We start from the raw sequence: 21,615 nt of genomic DNA on the forward strand, positions 1-21,615 counted from the left end.
CTTTTTAAAAAATAGACTTTATTTTTAGAGCAGTTTTAAGTTCAGAGCAAAATTCATGGAAAGTACAAAGAGTTCCCATATACCTATCCCTTGCCCCGCACATGCATAGCCTCTTCCCCCAGTGTCAACATCCTGCACCAGTGTCATATATTTGTTGGTATTTGTTGCAATTGATGAACATCATTATCACCCAAAGTCAGTAGTTTACATTAGGGTTCATTCTTGGTATTGTACATTCTATAGGTTTTGACAAAAGTATGATGACATGCATCTACCATTACAGTATCATATAGAATGACTATTCACTGCCCTAAAAATACTCTGCTCCACCTATTCATCCTTCCCTCCCTTTTAATCCCTGGCAACCACTGACCTTTTTACTGTCACCATAGTTTTGCCTTTTCTAGAATGTCATATAGTTGCAGTCATACACTATCTAGCTTTCTCAAACTGTCTTCTTTTACTTAGTAATATGCATTTAAGATTCCTCCATGTCTTTTAATAGGTTGATTGTTCGTTTCTTTTAAGAACTGAAAACTATTTCATTTTCTGGATGTACCACAGTTTATTTATCTGTTCATCTACTGAAGAACATCTTCGTTGCTTCCAAGTTTTGGCAATTATGAATAAAGCTGCTATAAACATTGTGTGCAGATTTTTATGTGGACATAAGTTTTCAGCTCATTTGGGTAAATAGTGAGGAGTGTGGTTGCTGGATCATATGGTAGGAATATGTTTAATTTTGTAAGAAACTGTCTTCAAAAGTAGCTATAGCATTTTGCATTCCCACCAGCAATGAATGAGAGCATCTATTGCTCCACATCCTCACCAGCATTTAGTGTTGTGAGTGTTCTAGATGGTTGCCATTCTAGTAGTATCTTATTGTTGTTTTAATTGGCAGTTCCACGGTGACATTGATATTGAGCATTTTTATATGCTTATGTGCCCTCTGTATATCTTCTTTGGTGTCTGTTCACGTCTTTTGCCCATTATTTAATTGAATTGTATGTTTTCTTATTGTTGAGTTTTGAGAGTTCTTTGTGTATTTTGGATAACAGTCCTTTATCATATGTCTTTTTCAAATATTTTCTCCATGTCTGTGATTTGTCTTCTTACTCTCTTGACCATGTCTTTTGCAAAGAAGAAGTTTTAAATTTTAAAACTTGGTATTATATCTAAAGAGTCATCACCAGCAGCAGAAACTAACACACCATTGTAAAGCCATTATACCCCAATAAAGATGTTAAAATAAATAAATAAAAAGTAAAAAAAAAAAAAAAGGAGTCATTACCAAACTCAAGATCATCTAGATTTTCTGTTGCATTATCTTCTAGGAGTTTCATAGTTTTGTGTTTTACATTTAGGTCTATGATCTATTTTGAGTTAATTTTTGTGAAGGGTATAAGGTCTGTATCTAGGTTCATTTTCTTTGCATGTGGATGTCCAATTGTTCGGCACAATTTGTTGAAAAGACTATCTTTTCTCAATTATATTGCCTTTACTCCTTTGTCATAGATCAGCCAACTATATTTTTGTGGGTCTGTTTCTGGGCTCTCCATTTTGTTCTGTTGATTTGTCTATTCTTTCACCACTACCACACTTTCTTGATTACTATAGGTATATAGTAAGTCTTAAGGTTGGTAGTGTCTGTCCTCTGACTTTGTTCTTCTCCTTCAATATTATGTTGACTCTTCTGGTTCTTTCGCCTCTCCATGTAAACCTTAGAATCAGTTTGCCAATATCTACAAAATAACTTGCTTGGGATTTTGACTATGATTGCCTTGGGTCTTTAAATGAAGTTGGGAAGAACTGACATCTTGACAATATTGCATTTTCCTATCCATGAATATGAAATATCTCTTCAGTTATTTAGTTCTTCTTTGATTTCCTTCCTCAGAGTTTTGTAGTTTTCCTCACATGGGTCTTGTACACATTTTGTTAGATTTATACCTAAATATGTCATTTTGGGGGGTGCTAATGCAAATGGTATTGTTTCAGTTTCCACTTGTACGTTGCTGGTATATAGGAAAGAAGCTGACTTTTGTATATTAACCTTGTATTCTGCAACCTTACTGTAATCACTTATTAGTTCCAAGAGTTTTTTGGTTGATCCTTTCAGATTTTCTACATAGACAATAATGTCATTGCAAACAAAGACAGTTGTATTTCTTCCTTTCCATTCTGTAAACCTTTTATTTCTTTTCCCTATCTTATTGCATTAGCTAGGAATTCCAATACAATGTTGCAAAGGAGTGGTGAGAGGGGATAACCTTACCTTGTTTCTGATCTGAGTGGAAAAGCTTCTGGTTTCTTACTACTAAGTGTAATGTTAGTTATATGTTTTTTGTAGATACTCTTTATCAAGTTGAGAAAGTTTCTTTTTATTCCTATTTTGCTGGGAGTTTTTTTTTTAATCATGAAGGTGTTGGATTTTGTCAGATGCTTTATTTTGCATCTATTGATAAGATCATGTGATTTTTCTTCATTAGCCTATTGATGTGATGAATTACATCAGGTGATTTTCAAATGTTGGAGCCAGCTTTGCATGCCTGGAATAAATCTCACTTGGTGTGTTGTATAATTCTTTTTATACATTGTTGACTTCAATTTGCTAATATTTTGCTGAGAATTTTTGCACATATGTTCATGAAAGATATTGGTTTGTAGTTTTTTTCTTATAATGCCTTTGTCTGGTTTTGATATTAGGGTAATGTTAGCTTCATAGAATGAGTTAGAAAGTATCTCCTCTGCTTCTATCTTCTGGAAGAGACTATGGAGAATTGGTATAATTTTTTCCCTAAATATTTGGTAGAATTCACTAGTGAACCCTTCTGGGCCTGGTGCTTTCTGTTTTGGAAGGTTATTAATTATTGAATCAATGTCTTCAATAGATATAGTTCTATTCAGATTGTCTGTTTTTTCTTGTATGAGTTTTGGCAGATTGTGTTTTTCAAGAAATTGGCCCATTTCCTCTAGGTTATCAAATTTGTGGGATTAGAGTTATTCATAGTATTCCTTTGTTATCCTTTTAATGTCCATGGGATCTATAATGATGTCCTCTCTTTCATTTCTGTTATTAGTGATTTGTGTCTTCTCTCTTTCTTAGTTAGCCTGGCCAGAGGCTTATTGATTTTTTCAAAAAAACAGGTTTTATGCAAAAAAATTACCTAGATACATTTTAATTGTTATTGTGATAAGTGCTATTTATTATTTGGAAACTGGCTGAGAGTAAATAATAGACCTATAGAATCCAGAATAATAAATGTGTTTCAGAAAAGAGCCTTGTTTTAAAAGTAGAATTAGCTTCATTTATATCTCAGTGACCCCTGAAAGTCAGAAAAGAGGATGCATGGTACTGATAAAGATACTAGGTTGAGAGTTTGAAGCCAAAATTTTTAATGATGGCTCTTCCACCAACCAATTATGGGGGTTCAGATATATCCCCCCTCAGCTTTATTGAGATATTTTTGACATATGTCAAATATCTTTCTTATTCTTTGTGAGCCTCAATGTCTTCATCTGTAAAATAAGATGAAGTCCCTTCCTGAACTAGTATTTTATACCTCTTGATGGACTAGGATGTTAAAGGGTCTGTTATCTTAGTAAATGCAGCCAAGACTGGGCCTTGGCCCCTGATGTATATCTGTGTGTCGTGTGTGTGTTTCTTACAAGGAGCACTATGCTAATATTATATCCTGAGATAGAGCTGAAAGAGCAGATAGGAGAAGACGCATCTTCTTAGTTGGAAAAAGAGAATAACAAGAAGAAGGATGGAGATGATGGTGGTGGGATGGGAATGGGTAGCCAAAGTTGGTGTGAATGAGAAAGTTAGAGGGAACTGAGTGTAAAAAATCCAGAAATGACAACATTGAAACTATTGGATCACTAAAAATAGTAATTAGTAAGAGTTTATTGTGCACATAAAAACAGTTCATGAACTGGGAACTCTTAAACGGACAGTTAGAATGAGGCTCAGAAGTATATTGTTATAAGATAGCTTATATAGTAAGAATGCAGAGACTGTTGATTATTTACAATGATTTGTTATAGCATTAGAGTTTTCCTAATGATAGAGGTTTGGTTAAAACTGGCCACCTCATGCCAATTTGGGGGAACAGCTTAAGTTTTGTTTATGATTTTCAAAGGCACTTACGAGATGCAGCCCAATGTAATTTTTTCTTGTTTTGCAGATTAGGTTGAGTTTAACTTCAGTAATTTTCTTAATACTATAATCAAAGATTTCATTGTCATTATCTATTTTAAAATCTGTGTCATTATATATAGGAGTTCAACCTCCATCATCTGAGTCAAACCAAAGGGTGCAATTAAAGAGTGAGTCCAGAACATGTCCTAAATCAAGTCCAGTACCATTAAGGTTTTCTATGCATAGGGACAGATTGCCAGCAATGAAGTTTACAGTGATTACAGGCCATCCTTTGGCTTCTGAAGCTTCCTCTCAATGGCAGATTAATTGGCCATCAGTATTAGCTGAATGGCCAAAGGATGGATACTAAATCTTTCTGTAAGGCCATTTTTCCTGTCATCCAGGTATGTGTAAAACCTGGTTCTAATATTAACTGAGAGTCTCCCTGAGCATTTAAGTGGCTACACTTAAATAATAATAACATAACAATCATTTTGATTAGTAAAGGAGGGTATGCATTGAATGGTAGACCTTAGTGGGTAGAGAAAATCCCTAACAGAAAAAGGAAAATGAGTTTGAATGTTTTGTGTTTGTAAAATAGCAATATCACAATAATTGTTATAAAAATAAGTCCTAGAAGAGAATGGGGAATCCAGCAGAATCATGTTCTGTGATCTTGGGTGTAAGCTGTCTACCTGATGTTGTCATCTGCTTTGAGCGAAGATTTTTTTTTTCCTGGAAATCTTTCATTTTAAGTCAGCTGAAGGTTGACAAGTTCAAGAGTCTGGTGGTGGTGTGGGGAGGCATCTCTTCAGTTGAGAGACATGGATCCAAGTTTCAATATCCTGTAATTTAACTGCTGTGTGAGAAATTTTGAAAAACCTGGTAGGCCCCTTTCCATCAAGGTTCAAGTGGAGTTTTTCACTGATATCTCTTCCAGAATACCTAGTCTCCAGGTTCCAGTGTAAGGGATACAAAGTCCTCATCAGACCAAGGATCTCTGAAAGTCTCCTTGACCTGTTGACTGTAAGCTTTTGAATATTGTATTAGTGCCCTACAGTATTGGGTCATATTAGAATTTACAAGGGCAGGATGTGCATGGGGTTCTCTTATCAAAGGCATGGGTTGTCCAGTGGTGATTTCACAAGGGTGTTAATTTATGTTTCCCAAAAGGTGTTGACCTCATTGTCATGAGGGCTGAGGGTAGCACTTTAGGCCAAGGTATTCCTGTGTTTTCAGTCAGTGTTGCCAATTTAAATTTTAGAATGCCATTGGTACATTCAACTTCCCTAAAGACTGAGGCTGATAGGGACAATGATAATGCCATAATGTTTGAATAACCTTGGTTAGTTGTTTTAAAACCTGTCTAGTGAAGTGAGTCCCTCTAATATTTGAAATTTCATTTGGGATTCCCCACAATGGAAAAACATTTTCTAATAATTTCTTGACTACAATGTTGGCATCAGCTTTCCAACATGGGAAAGCTTCTATTCCTCTAGACACACCATTACAGGTACATATTGATAGCCCCTAAAGGAGACAATTGAAAAAGTTTAATCATAAATATTCAAATGGTCCAGATAGTGGGGGAGCAGGCCTTGGAGTTACGTTAATGGTTTTACCCATGTTATATGATTGACAGTTTAAACATTGATTATAAACATGTCTTGCTAATTTAGAACAACCATATCACTAACATTTTTTCATAATTTGAGTCATTTTGTCAATTCCATTGTGGGTAGTCTCATAAAGTGCTTGCAAGAGTGGTAGTTTGAGAGATTCAGGAAGCACCAGACAGCCATTTGGGCCCTCTGAAAGTCCTCTTTTTTATGTTACATATTCGTCCTTCTTCATGACACTTTTGTATCTTTCAGCATCAGATACAATTTTTTGCCTATTACACAAATTGTCTTAAGTAATCTGATTTGGCTCTACCGTGGACGGTAGGTTGTGGAAATTCAGGAAAAATGGCTATGTGCCATTTTATGGAGTTCATTTAAATTACAAAGTTTTGGTACCTTAGTAATTTCTTGAGTAGTAGCCTTAGCATGAAAGTCAGCCATCACATTTCCCTAGTATTCAGGGTCTGATCAGTGGGTATGAGCCTCAGTTTTTATGACAGCAACTTGTGAGGGCAATAATAGTGCAGAGAGGAGGTCAGCAACCTGAGGTCCATTTTTATAGGTGTATCACTGGACTTAAAAATCTTCTCTGTTCCCAGAGCATACCAAAGCCATGGACCACTCTGAAGGCATACCTGCTATCAGTGTAGATATTTGCAGTTTTTTCTTTTGCCAATTCACAGGCTCAAGTGAGGGTAGACAGTTCTGTAGGTTGAGCTGAATTAAACTGAGGAAGGGACTCCTCTTTCTAACAGTTCGTGTTGAGTAGTTACAGTATATGCAGCTTGACGTTCCCCTTCAGAATTTGTGGCATAGGAGCCACCAACACAGAGTACTAAATCTGGGTTGGCTAATAGGGTTTTCTGTAAAACTCATCTAGGAGTTAGATTTGGGGAGCCAAATTCAGCACCATTGAGTCTCTCTCTGTCAGGTAAGCGTAGGAAGGTAACAGGGTTTAAAGAGCAGCACAAAGAATGCTCAGATTAGGAGGCAGAAGTAGAGTCTCATGCTAATCTACTAGCTAAGAAATGGTGTGCACGCTCAATGTTTAGCAAACTTTCTACAACATGAGGAACCTGTAAATTTAATTCACTTCCCTGAACAAGTTTCCAGGAGGATCCCACAAAGGAATTTAAAGGCTGCAGCTACTGCCTTTAAACAATTTGGGTGTGCCCGGGCCACTGGACCTAATTGTAGGCTATGGGTCTATTTTTTTCCTCCAGATTTTTGCATAAGAACTTCCAAAGCCTGATTATTACATTCCTAAACAAATAGCATGAAAGGTTTAGGGTAGTTGGCGGGTTGGGGGCCGGGGGGCGGGTCCCAATGCAGGAGGATTTTGTAAAGCCCGTTAGTTTCAGTAAAGCCTTTCTCATATTTTGTTTCCCAAGGAAGAGGTTCTTGAATGTTATTTTTAGTCAATTCCTACATAGAGTGGAGTAGCTAACAAGGAAAAGTTAGGGACCCTGGCTTGTCAATATCCTGCAGGTCTGAGGAAACCTCTAAGTTCTTAGTCATAGGTTGGGTTACTTTGGGTGGTACTTATTCTTTCTGGAGACAGAAAGTGTCCTTTTAGAGATAAATCATGACCTAGGTAATGTACCTTTCCTTGTGAAAACTGAAGTGTATCTCACAAGGCCTTATGGCCTTTATAAGCCAGTCGTAACAAATATTTTGAATTAACTCCTGAGTTCTCTCTAGATGAGGAACACAGAAGTAAGTCATCTGCATATTGAAGTAGAATTTCTGAGATTTTGCAGTGTGCTTAAATCCTTAATGCATCTGAAGCAGCAGTAATAATAGTATTTTTCTGTACTTATATTACATTTGAGAAAGGCTTTTATACGTAATAGCTCATAAATGTTTACTGAATGTATCATTTGCTAGATACCATGTTAGGCACCTGGAATCAATAAGATCTGGTCTCGGGCTTCCCTGGTGGCACAGTGGTTGAGAGTCGCCTGCCGATGCAGGGGACGAGGGTTCGTGCCCTGGTCCGGGAGGATCCCACATGCCGCGGAGAGGCTGGGCCCGTGAGCCGTGGCCGGTGAGCCTGTGCGTCTAAAGCCTGCACGTCCAGAGCCTGTGCTCCGGAACGGAAGAGACCACAGCAGCGAGAGGCCCGCGTACCGCCCAAAAATAAAAAAATAAATAAGATCTGGTCTCTTCCATGGAGAAACTCAAACCGGTGGGGAAGGAAAGTATACGAATAGATAGCTTCAACAGAACACTCTAACTGTTCTAACCTCTGGGTGTTTTGGAAGCCCAGATGAAAAGAGTGTAGGACAAGGCCATCTCTTCCTACGAAGCTGTCACCCATTGAGATGAATTTCTGAAGACAATCCCATTTCACAGACCTCCGCACAAGTGAGTGCAGGCTCCTTCTTAAGGAAAGGGTTTTCTGCGTCAATGGAGAATCCATAGGCTCCCTGAGAGGACACTTAGGACAGGAACACAGGGAGAGATGAGTGGAGGTTTGCAAGCACTTCTCTTTTCCATTATTGAAGAACTGTTTACTGAGAGCCCCCTCTGTGTTTGCCTGTGTGCATAATATGAATAAAAAACTCCCAGCACTGAAAGAATTCTTAGCCTAGTAACCAGTATAGCTGCTTAATGACATGAGAATTGTTGGACAGAAATGTGAATAAAGTGTAGGGTGGGTTAAAAGGTTCAAAGGGGGTTTTATGCTACTTGACCTGCCCTGATCCCCATTCAGGCTCCTTCCAACACCTGGATTGCCTGTTCCAGACCAGCGACCCTGGGCCTCAGGCAGATTTTTGCTTCTCAGAAAACAAATAGCACCTGTGCTTCCTGCTGGCACAATACAGACAACACTGCCTGGGTCTCCAAGAGAAAATGGTGAAATCAGAAGCCGTTGGTTCTGCTCTGGCACATCTGTAGAAACACAGAGGATGTCAAGTTGGTCTTATAAGTTCACCATTACCAAAGAAATGAATGATAATCTGTCTTCATTTTGATAAGTTAAATCCTTTATAGGCTTTGCTCTACTCATCCCAACATTTAAAATAAATTTCAATCCTGACCGTATTTCTAAAAAGGCAAAGAAGCTAAATGACTCTCACTTTGCAGATAAAGAAACTGAGGCACAAAGTAGTAAAGTGACTTCTCAAGTTTGCGGTGGGAGGACAGAGTGCATTGGGCTTGCTGATTCCTGCTCATACATCTAACCTCTTTGCCTCCCTCAGGAACAAGATAAACTAAAACCTTCTCTTCTACTCTTCTATATAACAAATAGTAGTTATATTGGCCAAGATATCATAGGATTCTAAATTAATTCAGAACATTTTTTGGAGATCATATTTTTCAGATCATTCTTTTGAACCCTATGGGCAAAACTGTAGCAGTTACACTGGAGAATACAGAAGCAATAGTATATAGTGATTAAATTAAGGGCTTGAGGATGTCTTGCCAATCAAGCCTTGGCTGTCTATGGAAAAGGCACAGATAGGTCCATTCTGGTGAAAGAAGAATCCCGCTGCCTAGACAAGTGGTCTCTTCTCTCACATAATGATTTTCCTTTCAACTTTTCAATTAACACCTAGCTTTGTTTACTGTATTGAAATGGAGTATAAGCTGAAGAGAGGGACTGGGAGCAGATTTTACAGTAGAATTAGAGAAGAAAGCCATTTTCAGAAGTATAGGGCACGGGGAAAGATGATCTTAGCAGGGGTCTTTTACACAGAGAAACACATCATTCTCTTTACACATCATTCTCTCTACCACATTCCGGTCACTAAACACGTGCTAGAGTTCAGCGTGGAGGCTCTTTCGGTGAAATTCTCAAAGCACCTTCTGCTGAAGTGCCATAATCTATCAGTCACCCCTTTCCACCCTTACTGTTTCTTTCCCGCCTTAGGAAATATTCCTTGATCCAGGATCAGGCTCGAGAGTTGACCCACCTGCGGGAAAAGATGAGGATTGGGAGGGCTGTCTCTTCCCTTCTCATCCAGCATGTCAAGAACACAGTGAAGACCTTTGAAGAGCTCCTCAGCAGTAATAAGATTGACTGCTACATGGAGCAGCATTTCCGTGAGCAGCTGGCCAAGGGCAGCCAGCTGGCAGAGAGCCTTGCCAGCAAGTTCAACACAGGTAATCTGGCCCCAGGCCTCAGGAGGGCCTTTAGTCCCTCCCAAGGACCTACGCTCACACAGGCCCACACTCATCCAGGAGTGACTTTTCAGTCTGGGGTCCTGCTCTGTAATCACCATCTTGGGGCCAGAGTAAGGACTGGCTGGTTAGGAGCAACAGAGCGGCACACAGGGTTGAGGATGCCATGATGATTACCTGCTCCTCCATCTCTCATGGAATATGGCTGCTATGACAGGAGCTATCAGTGGGGGGACAGCATTTATCTGAAACTAATTGAAAGAGAGGTGTAGTAGGGGCAGCTGGTTGTCTTGAAAAGAGCCCTAAACTAGGAATCTAAAGACTTGCTCTAGCCTGTATATGATCATTACTAGTTCTGGACATATTCATATTCCTTTTGATATCTGTTTCCTCACCTAAAAAATGAGGTCAAATAATACCAGCCCCTAAAGTTTGCATGATTGTTCTTAGGACAAATAAACAATATTAATCAGAGTACTTCAAAAGAATGATAAAAGGGCTTCCCTGGTGGCGCAGTGGTTGAGAGTCTGCCTGCTGATGCAGGGGACACGGGTTCGTGCCCCGGTCCGGGAAGCTCCCACATGCCGCGGAGCGGCTGGGCCCGTGAGCCATGGCCGCTGAGCCTGCGCGTCCGGAGCCTGTGCCACGCAACGGGAAAGGCCACGACAGTGAGAGGCCCGCGTACTGCAAAAAAAAAAAAGAATGATAGAAGAATCTTGCTGATTTGGGAATGATTTAGGCGCTCTGTGTATTAGTACCTTTTGTGGAATATTTATTTCAGGAGCCTTTTACATAGAATATTGCCTGGAGACCTGAGGGCACATAGTGAGAGCAGGCTTGAGGCCACTGTGCAGGCTCCTGGTGGCAGATGCAGAGGTGGGACAGGGATGTCTGTCACCTCTACAGAGGCAGGAGTAGGTTCTGCATGAAAGCTGTGATGGGACACACAGACATGGGACTGGGAACCAGCCTTGTGGCAGGACTTGGAGGCTCTGCCTGGAGTGGTCCAGAGGCCAGCTGGACAAGTATCCCATGATCTGTGGGAAAAGAGACATTTTCAACTTTTTACTCTGACTCAGGGCAGAGCGAGTAGAGATGATGATCTTCACGGTGGGTTCAGGAAAGTCTGCCAGACAAGTTCTCTAAAGACTCCACCCAGTGTCTCCTGAGAAAATTCAGAGTATCCTGGACTTGAGAGTCAAGCAGCTTTGTGTCTCTGATCCCAGAGAGAGAACCCAATGTGTGTTTGTATTTGGTAAATGAGAGCTGTTTAAATTATGACTGATCCTTTTTTTAAATTTGCTTTTCAGATGACTGTATAAGTAAGAAGAATCAAAGAGAACAGGTGCTGCGGGACCTCAGGTAAGTCCAAATTTTCAGGGGCTATGAAAGATATAATCTGGTAAAGGATCCAGAGCGAAGGCCAGAAGATCAAAGGAGCAGGAGCGCTCACCCTCCATAAAAACCAAACAGCTGATTATATCATTACACCATTATGTATCCTGAGTGACAACGTGGTCTCATTTCCTATTTTTTTAATTTATTTTTCTTTTGGTTCCAAGTCTCGTATTAATTCACTAATTTAGTAATATAGAGCTGCTCTAGCCTAACTCTCCAGTCTTAGGAGTCTCCTGTACTCCCAGGGATCACCTCTGATTTCCCCTAGATCTTTAAAAACTGGAGTGAGATTATACCTGATATCTTCAACTGTGACCCAACGAGTGCTGGCAGGTGTTAAATGGCTACAAATTTTCTTTGAAAGAAAAAAGATTTATACTATAAATATGACATAGATAGATTTATACTGTGTATAACTATACTTAGGGAAGGAGGTCTAGAAACTACAAGATGCCCAGAAGGCAACATTGCCTCAGGAAGCAGTTTTAAATACTATTCAGTGGATTATGTCACAGAGTATGTTGAAATCTTACGGGCCTGTGGGTGTCTTGTGAAGGAACCGTTAAGTGTTACAGAGCCTGACGGGTCTTCTCTCTTTCTCAGGATGTTTGTGGCCAAGGCACTGGACACTGTTATTCTCTCCTGCCTCCCAACTCTCTACCCCCAAATGGAAATGGATTGTTTGGTTTCTTCCCTAAAGGAACAGTCTCCTTGACTCCTGGGGCCTCCCCTGTGAGCCCCCAGGTCAATACAGCTGTGGTGTTCGGGTGACTTTCACTTTTCCTTCTGTCTTTCTTACCCCCTAGTATCTTAAGGGAGTTGCAGAAGAAGGGTAAAATGACAGAAGTCCTAGAGATCAAGCAGGATGCCCGGCCCCAGACTAGGCCCCAGACCCGCTCCAGCAGCCATGCCCAGTCCGCTGCCCATCGCTCCCCTAGCAGCACCTCTCCGCTGTTTGATGAGCAGGAAGTGCGCCCTACAGTGGATGTGGCCAGTAAGTATGCAGAGAGCCTCCAGTTTCTGGGTGCTCGCTTATTTGTCTAGGCCAAGGGGAGGCATCTTGGCAGCCAGACCCTGCAGATCCACTGTGATGCACCTGGTTGAGCACAGGTCTGGGGCTCGGTGCTGAGCACAGGCCCCAAGGGTGTCAGATAGCTTTTCTCCATTCCCAGTCCCCGACGTTGTCAGCCACCAGACCCCATCAGGCATGTACATGGTATTGGACTTGAGGGGAGGGGTCATGAATTGGGAACGGGAGGGGACAGATGCTCCTCATCACTGCAACACAGTCACGTCATGTTTCAGACTATGGATGCAAATATCATTAACATTGGGCCTCTGATTTTGGACTCTCTTGGGTAAACAGCCACAGTTCCTATTTTCTATTCACCACTAAATATTCTTTATCATTTGTGGATTTACAGATCCCACTCATCATTCTAATAATTCAGCTGTAATATCCTCTAAACCATCAGTAACTGGGACTGGCTGAATCCATCACCAGCATGCCCCTCTCCAGAATTCCCCAAGGAGGCCTCTTAGGCAGCCTTGCTAGGGATAGGAGGAGGAGAGTAAGTTTAAAATCAAACCTTCATTTTCTCCTGCTAAGCCTTCTCTTTATTTTCCCTGCTGAGAAAAGCATTTGAATTTTTAGGCAACTGTATGAGTCAGATTTTGGTGTGAACAACCAGGGACCAGGAAACCATCCTTAGTCCCTGGCTATATCTGCTTTTTGTTTTGTTCTCTTGTTTTTACCTTAACTGTCTGTTTTAGGCATGAATAAGCCATAATGGGTTTTGACCTGGTACTATTCCTGTTTCTCATTTTACCCTGAGAAGCAAAGCAGCGTAATGTTTCCTCACGAGTATAGCAGACAAGGGAAGACAGGAAGTACACCTTTATTGAGCACCTATCATGCTTGTATTATTGACCACTACACATATGTTGCTTCATTTAATCAGGACAGCAGTCCTCTTATGTTGGTGCTGGTGTTCTGATTTTACAGCACGGCTAAGGACACTGAGGCTTGGTGAAGCAAGGGAACTTACTGAAGACAGCCCAGCTTGGGGTAACGTTCACTGTGAGCCTGCCTGACCCTAAAGCTTAGACTGTCCACTGAACTGCAGCCTCAGCATTCAGGGACCAAGCAGGGAGGGAGTCACTCCATTGCACACCTCTTTCTGTAGGCTTCTGGAGCGAGGGTTTTCCCCATTCCTCTCTTTCTGCCCCTATGCCCCACACAAAGGCCTAGCCTCTGCAAAGGAGACAAGACCCTAGACACATTGCACTTCCACCCATGAATTTATAAATGAATGGGGTGCCCTTGATATGTATGTGACATCATCCAAGGGCCTATGGGAGTTTTGAGTGCATCCGTGGACCATAGGCACTTGGTTCCACCTCAGCGCAGCCCTGAGGGACAGCAGGAGAAAGGCAAATACACCTTCTCCTTACCTGCAATTCCTGCCACTACTTGTAAGAATGACCACATTTAAAATGTGGCTGCTGGAGTGGCACTCTCAAAGTACTGGCCTTATTTTCTGTTATTCCTATCTTTTCTGAGGGAGACTGAAGCCCTTCTTTTTCCCATCTGAAGTCATTATTTTCTCAGAGGGGCAATGGCTTATCACTACTCCTTCTTTGCTTTTGGGGTCAAAATGTCTAGGGTAGTTAACAAATGGTGTGTGGCAGCTTCACTGTGAGGCTGAATTCCTCTCACAGGAGGCTCTTCTCTGCTGCTTTCCACATGCTGTGTAGGGCACGCTCCCTGTGTTGTGTGGCCAGGGGAGAATGGGACAAGAAAACGCTGATCACTGTTAACTGACAGATTTGAACCCTCCTACACTCTTAGCTGAGAGTAAGTTGATTTTCTGGGGAGGAGATAAAGGGGCTTTGAAAGGGGTTGGGAATCACATTTTGATTGAGTTCCTACTTTAAGTGAGGCTCTGAACTGAAGGCTTTACTCTTTATTTCACTGTGATGTTAATTACATCTGGTATTATGTAAACTGGGGAAGGATACTGACTTAAGTAGGCAGTTCCCTAGAGGAACTTGGCTTGGTTGAGGGAAATAGGACTTCACTCCTCCCTGCTTAGAGGAGAAACCCGACTACTCTGTGGACCTTGATAATAATCCTTGAAAGGGGCGACTCTTGAACTTTTCTCTGAATTATGGCCCTGCCACCTAGCCAGGTTTTTTTCTAAAGGGAGCCAGCAAAGGACATGATGATGTTCTCGTAGGATCATTGAGCTGTAAGATACCATATATTGTTTGGTTCTACAATCCCCCATGCAGAAATACCCAGGTCATTCTTTGGACGGGAGCCAGACAATCAGCTATATTTAAGAATTATTTTTACAGTCTCATGAGCCATTCTGGGTGGGATGCAACTCACCACTTGCCACTCAGACACTCCTTCAGCCTCAGAAGGCGTTCAGAGTAAGCTGAGGCAGGAGGAGTGGGAGCCACCCTGTCTAGGTTTTCTGCACATCCGCCAGAAGTAGAGACAATTTTCCCTTCTTCATCCTCTTCCAACAACCCCAGTACAGGGAAGGACTAGCTTAGGAAGGACTAGCTGCTCTGTTGCTGGCAAGAGCATAGACTGTTGGGTGAGTGGATCACCTGTTCACAGACCAGCAAATTGCTTCATCTCCTTAGTCTCATGACTTATACGATTGGCAATGAGTCCTGCTGTTGGAGGAGACATTTCTGAAGTACCTCCCTGGGAACATTCCAGCATTTGGGGATCATAGAGGGAGCTAGGAGAGGGGCCCCTGTACTTTTCCTGCGTGTGCACTGTGACCCTCAGACACTACATCTAACAACTACTTCTTGATATCATAGGCCAGGGATGCCAGTAACCTTGGGGTGAAATTTATGGTCCTTGAGAAATGAGTTTTTAGCTGATACTCAGCACTAGGCTTCGGGTCACTGATATCCACCTTAGTCTTCATTCCACGAATTACTGCATTACTTTTCTAAGGCTGCTGTAACAAAATATCACAAACTGGATGTTAAAAACAACAGCAGGGGCTTCCCTGGTGGCGCAGTGGTTGAGAGTCCGCCTGCCGATGCAGGGGACACGGGTTCGCGCCCCGGTCCGGGAAGATCCCACATGCTGCAGAGCGGCTGGGCCTGTGAGCCATGGCCACTGAGCCTGCGCGTCCGGAGCCTGTGCTCTGCAACGAGAGAGGCCACAATGGTGAGAGGCCCGCGTATCGCAAAAAAAACAAAACAAAACAAAAATAAAAACAACAGCAATTTGTTCTCTCACAGTTCTGGAGGCTAGGAGTCTGAAATCAAGGCATCAACAGGCCATGCTCCCTTTTCCTTGCCTCTCCCTGACTTCTGGTGGTTGCAGGAAGCATCCTTTGCCTTGAAGATGCATCACTCCTATTTCTGCCTCCACTGTCATGTGGTCTTCTCCCCTGTGTATCAGTCTTGTTGGATTCAGGGTCCACCCTAATCCAGTATCATCTCATCTTAAGTAATTATATCCATAAAGGTCACAGTCTGAGGTTCCAGGTAGACATGAATTTTTGGAGGATACTATTCAACCCAGTATAATTATTTTTAAAACACTTCATTTCTGACTTCTCTGTTTGTTTCTCACTCATATTCCTTTCTGGACAGATGTGAGCCCAGCCACTCCTGCTGATTCAGGTTCATTGCCCAGCAACCATTCAGAAGCCATGTCTGCTCAGCCCTTCTATCCTTTGAGTGGCACCACACAACTGAGTGGGACACCAGACCCTGGGCTTCATGGCAGCAGCGGCCCATGGGATGAGATGAGGCCTCAGAAGATGAATGCATCTGGGAACCTATCCTCCTTCTCCTCTTTATACCAGCCCAACTCCAAGTCCTCTGGTAAAATACAAAGGAGAAGTTGGTGAAATAGAGCCCATTGACAGGAATGATACATTCCTTTCCCGGCCAGATGGTTTTTTGTTCCTCTGTTAGACCCTGGCTCACAGAAAATGGGTGAGAAGATGAAAGGCAACATCCCGTGGGTCAGCCAGAGAATGAAGTCCCAGCTCAGTGTTGGTGCTTTCTACGTGCCTCTCCCATTTCCCCTACCTAGGGACTCACTCTGGGCAGGACAATAAAGGAAGGCACTCTGAGGCACTCTGTAGGGAGGATGAGTTGCCTCACATTTGTGTGTTCCCTTCCATGGGGAAGGTAGGTCTTCCTTAGGTCAAGAGCTATTGCGGGATGGGAGACTGTTTCTATACACACACACACACACACACACACACACACTTTGTATACAACTATAAGCCAGTCCTGCCTCTCAAACTTTGCCATTGGGTTTGGAGCCAGGCATCTGGCACCCAGTGGCTAGGGGTGCAGCTGTGTAGAGGAAAGCCTTGAAGCAGCTCAGTTTCTGGGATGCAGACAGTGTAACAATACAACATTTGAAATTCTCAGAGAAAAAGCTGGCCCTAAGCAAGATGTCCTGGTGGATGAAGCTAATTTTGGTCTTTCTACGCTTTCCTTTGTGCATCTTTTTCTCTCCTTGAAGGTGTTCCTTTCTCTCACTCCTCCTTCAGGTCCTGATACCTCCCCAGGCTCTTCCTTGTCACTTCTCACCAAAGGAAAACACTCAGTGTCACTCGTTATTCACAGCCTGATCTAATTTCATCTCCACTTACCTTAGTCTTTCTGTCAGTGAGTGGATGTGATTGAGAGCCCAGGAGCTCTTTAAACAAAGTTGCCTGGTGTTTCCTGGGTGCCCAGTTGTGAGGAGGAAGTTGACGGAAGTATAGATATGGGCAGGGATCTTGCAGGGAGACCCTGGGCAGAACCCCCCACCTGCCCATGAGTGACAGCCTTCCCCATTTCCTACCTCTCCCATGTCTTGGTGGTACGCAACAGGGGCTGACCTGCTGGAAAAGAATCTTGTTGAGATCCAGAACCTGCGCCAGCGCCTGGAGGAATCCATATTCATCAATGACCGCCTGCGGGAGAGGCTGGAATATGTGCTCAGCAATGCTCACCAAGGAAAAAGTAAGAAAGGCACCAAAACCTCCTGGTTCTGTCCACATCTAGGAGTCTCAAGAGGGCATATAGGTTTGCAGTTATAAAACACATTGGTGTGCAGTACTCCACTCTTCCTCACAGTCAGCCCAGAGAGGGAAGCAGGACAGGCACTATTGTCCCTACTTTACAAATACTGACCCCAAGTGGCTTGCCTCAGGCAGGGCTAGTTTTCATCCTCAGGGGGCTGTCTGATGTTATGCCCATTCTTGTGACTCCTTATACTACCTGGTGCTGCCCCTGGGCTTGTGGCCTGACTGTCAAATGATAGAGCCAAGGCTTCCATGGTGCCCACTTCAGCAGAGGGAGGACCACATCCCACCTTCATGTTACTACCACATGCCCTGGATAGCACCTGCCACTCCCCCGCCCCATGCAAGTGGCCCGTATTTCCACACTTTCCACCCAGATGTTCTCGCTGGAAGACCAGTACTTCCACATTCCTTCTCCCTTGTCAGGATCAGAAAAAAGGTGACCAGAGCCCCTACAACATCACAGCAGCAGCCAATTAGGAGGAAAGACCCTGTTCTACAACTGCAGCCATTGACATGAGTGTGTGGCCCGTCATGGACTCAGCCACATCATACTATTGTCCCAGTGCATGAGGCTCCCAGGTTTTCTGTTTGGCTAGGGCTGAAACTTTGGTGAATGCAAGGAACTATATCTTTGAAAGAATCTGTTACCCAAATGTGTGACTTGACTGGGTTGTTGTTATTCCCTGAGACAGTATCAACCTTTGGCTTCCATGGTTAGAACCCAGAGTCCATGCCTCAGGTCTACAGGAAGAAAAGGGCCTTCAGGGAAGCCAGCTGGAGTTTTCAGGTCACTTCCATATTCCTCCTTTCCACAGCAATACTCTGCTGCAGAATCAAAGAGAAGAGGGTGGAGAGTACAAAAATTGCACAGATCCACACAGCCCAATCTAGATAAGGCTGCTTCTTATGAGATCCCACCTACAAGTCCCTAGACTCACAAGCTCTAGTTGTGAATAGCACTGAGAAATTCACATTTCATATATAAATCCCTTCTCCCATCTTTGCAGGTAACCAGAGGGTCACTGGCTGTGAACTGAACACCAGCTTGGTGTCTCTTTCTCTCCCTTTCCCATTTCCAGCTGAGTGTAAATGAGGAAGGGAAAGAATGTCAGTGTCTGTCTGGAGCAGTCAGTGAAGAGAGTACCCTAAGTCCCTCCAGACTTCATTGCATCTCTGTCTCTCCCTCCCTAGGAACTGCACAGCCAGCTCCAGATATCTCCCTTGCAACCCCTCATTCATACACTGAGAGTCACTATTCTGGCTCTGATAAGGACATCTTGTGACATGACAACAGGAGGGTCTAGAGATATGTTCTCCAGATTTTCCAGCCCTATCCAACAGCATTCGTGGATGTAAACTTGGAGGCATCAGATATTACCTTTAAATGAATGGATCAATTTAATAAATTATTATTTTAAAATTGTTTACATGTATTTATTGAGTGTCTATAAAAAGTAAAATTTGGGCAGGAAAGAATAAAACCCAGAATGGCCTGAAATTCATAGCAAAGGTTAAAGGAAAAAATACATTTTCACTATTAGCTATCTCTATTTCAGAGAACTAGACCAGAAAGGCCGATGCTGGGAAAATGTTGGAGCTATTAAGAGTGGGGCCGTGGGACTCCTTGAACCCCATTACATGCTTGGAAAGAACAGAAAAACTATCACGTGAAAATACAGTAGCATAAAATCTGAACGTTTATAATGAAGACCATTTACCAGACCCGGGTGCACTCCCTTCAACAGAATGACAGAAGCTGCTTCTCAAAGTCATGAAGATCAGGGTTGCCTCAAGCCTGGAAAATAGCAGTTGTCCAATTTTCAGAAAGGTAGAAATAATATATTTCAATATATATAGAAGAGTAAATTTTATTTTGATCTTTTTCAAACTAAGAATGGATTGGTATTAATTAGATGACATGTAAGCACATAGAAAAGATTGGCACTGATAAGCAGAATGGGTTCACCAAGAGCAAGTTAAGCCATATTGATAACTTAGCAGGTCAGAAGAATGCCCAGAGAGCTGAGTCAAGGATAAAATTTAGGGCCATGTGCTCTATATTGGTCATGGCATTACTTGGTTTTAAGAGAACTTCTAGTTGCCAACTAAGAGACATAGTTTTGCTAGTTTTCAGAGGATGACAGAGTATTTCATGAAAAAAGGTACATGAGAAGAAAAGATTCTGAATACAGGCTCATCAAATATTGGAACAGCTGCCATGTGGAAATGAAATTAGACTATGCAGTTAGAGGACAGAATGAACACCAGCGGGTGAAAGTGACGTGAAGGCCAAGGTGGACTTGATGATGAGAGCCATTTCTACCAACTAGAACTGTCCAATGACAGAAGTAGCGTGCCTCATAGCGGAGAGAGCTCTCTGTTCTTGGAAGTATTCAAGACCAGAGTAGATGTTTCCTCATGGAGAATGTCTGAGAGTGAATCCTTGAAAGGAGAACTTGCTGAGCTAGATGCCTAAGGCACAATCCAACTGTAAGGTTCTATGATTCTTTAATCGATATTCATGGCTTGGTCTTTTAAATAGTTCTATTGCATAGTTTTTTATGTGCTTGTCTTTACTGGATGCTACCTTTCTCAGTAGGTTATCGCAAAGGCACTCACACCATCTCAATAGCTCTCTTCAACCCCCGTCAACCTCCCACAAATAAACCCAGCACATCTCCTGATGCCTCGGTACTAAGCTCAGTTTCCCTGAATTTAGGTGCCACTCTTATTTCTCTGAACCCAGATAAGTGCAGGTCACCCCAGGGGCCATTATATGGCCCTAGCTCACCTCAGATACCAATAGTGATGCTTCCTTCCACCTTTGCTTTAGATCTCAATATCAGTGTGGGTGTGACTGGGCTCACCTTCCAGCTGACTGCTTTGCAGTGATGAGAACCCAAACTCCCCTTCCTTTACCCCTTTCCAACCTGGGCTCACCAGAACACTCCAAGGAGATGGAATTCCTGAGGAGGCTGTGCTATCCTCTCAGTCCCAGCTTCAAGGGCTCAAATGGAAGGTAGAGCAAAAGAAGGTGGAGTGATAGTAGCTTTCATAGAACTGGAAGGAGAAGCAACAGGAGAACTTGTTTTTCCAGGATGAATGTCCTTCCAGATAAAGACTCCAAATGAAGTGGCCCTCATTTCATGAGCTGGAAGTGACTAGGGCAAGACAAGTGATGCCTATATTTTTAGAATCCAGTATATGTATTTGATTGTGGGATACAATCCCAGTACTCACTGGAGGTGTTGTGTAATATAAAGGCTGTGCTTTATATTATTTTCCTAAAAGAATAACAAATTCCGACATCTTAGAAACATCTGGCCCCAAAGATTCAAATAAAGGGTCATGAGCCTTTACTGTATTAATTACAGCTGCTTGTCCCCACTATTTGCAGGAGGTTCTGGTTTGCCACTACTTTTTTGGTTTTTGCTTTAGACAAACAATGTAGGCTCTCAGGTATTTAAGCCAGTCCCAAATTCCTCATTTCTAACACCATAATAAAAAATCTAAAAAAAAAAAAAAAAATCTACCTCATGTGGTTGCTGGAAGCATTGAGTGAGATAGTGAGATAATGCCAAGCAACATAAGAATCACTGAACTAATGGCAATGCATATTCATTATATTTAAGATCTATCTCTTCTGTTTTGGGGTACATTGAAATGTACAAAGTGCTTTCACATGCATGATTATTCCATGTGGTGTGCGTCCATTTTTTTGCATTATCACATCCCTCTGGGCTCAATCTTCTTTGCTTTCTCAGGAGGGCACTCTTAGTCCTTCTCTTATTCTTTCAGTATTCTTTCTCAATCTAATCTCCCCTGTCTTCAAAAGAAATGTGGATACTGCCCTCAGCAACCCAATCTCCTTACATATTTAGTTTTTTGGGGAGGTAGGGGTGGGGATGGGGGGGGGGACCTGTGCCACACAGCTTGTGGGATTTTTGTTCCCCAACCAGGGGTTGAACCCAGGCCTTCAGCAGTGAAAGCACAGAGTCCTAACCACTGGACCACCAGGGAATTCCCAAGTTTCTTTTTTAAAAAAATATAGTGGGCTTCCCTGGTGGCGCAGTGGCCCTGGCCAGAGAAGATCCCACTTGTCGCGGAGCAACTAAGCCCGTGCGCCACAACTACTGAGCCTGAGCTCTAGAGCCCGCGAGCCACAACTACTGAGCCTGTGTGCCACAGCTACTGAAGCCTGCGCACCTAGAGCCCGTGCTCCGCTGCAAGAGAAGCCACAACGAGAAGCCTG

General features: G+C 42.7%; 1 protein-coding gene across 1 annotated transcript in view; it reads left to right on the forward strand.

Annotated features, from left to right (window-relative positions):
• The window catches only part of LOC114898117 (myomegalin), a 28,681-nt gene extending 9,922 nt beyond the window's left edge, over positions 1-18,759 (forward strand). The window contains exons 4-9 of the mRNA XM_029227176.1: positions 9,644-9,876; positions 11,205-11,256; positions 12,099-12,286; positions 15,925-16,158; positions 17,167-17,298; positions 18,555-18,759. Coding sequence (XP_029083009.1) covers positions 9,644-9,876; positions 11,205-11,256; positions 12,099-12,286; positions 15,925-16,158; positions 17,167-17,298; positions 18,555-18,646 — 931 coding nt within the window. The 3' untranslated portion in view covers positions 18,647-18,759. The remainder of the gene's footprint in view (positions 1-9,643; positions 9,877-11,204; positions 11,257-12,098; positions 12,287-15,924; positions 16,159-17,166; positions 17,299-18,554) is intronic.
• Positions 18,760-21,615: the final 2,856 nt, after the last annotated feature.

The sequence above is a fragment of the Monodon monoceros genome, unplaced genomic scaffold (assembly GCF_005190385.1).
Source record: "Monodon monoceros isolate NGI ecotype Baffin Bay Population unplaced genomic scaffold, NGI_Narwhal_1 Super_Scaffold_18, whole genome shotgun sequence".
Classification (NCBI taxonomy): domain Eukaryota; kingdom Metazoa; phylum Chordata; class Mammalia; order Artiodactyla; family Monodontidae; genus Monodon; species Monodon monoceros.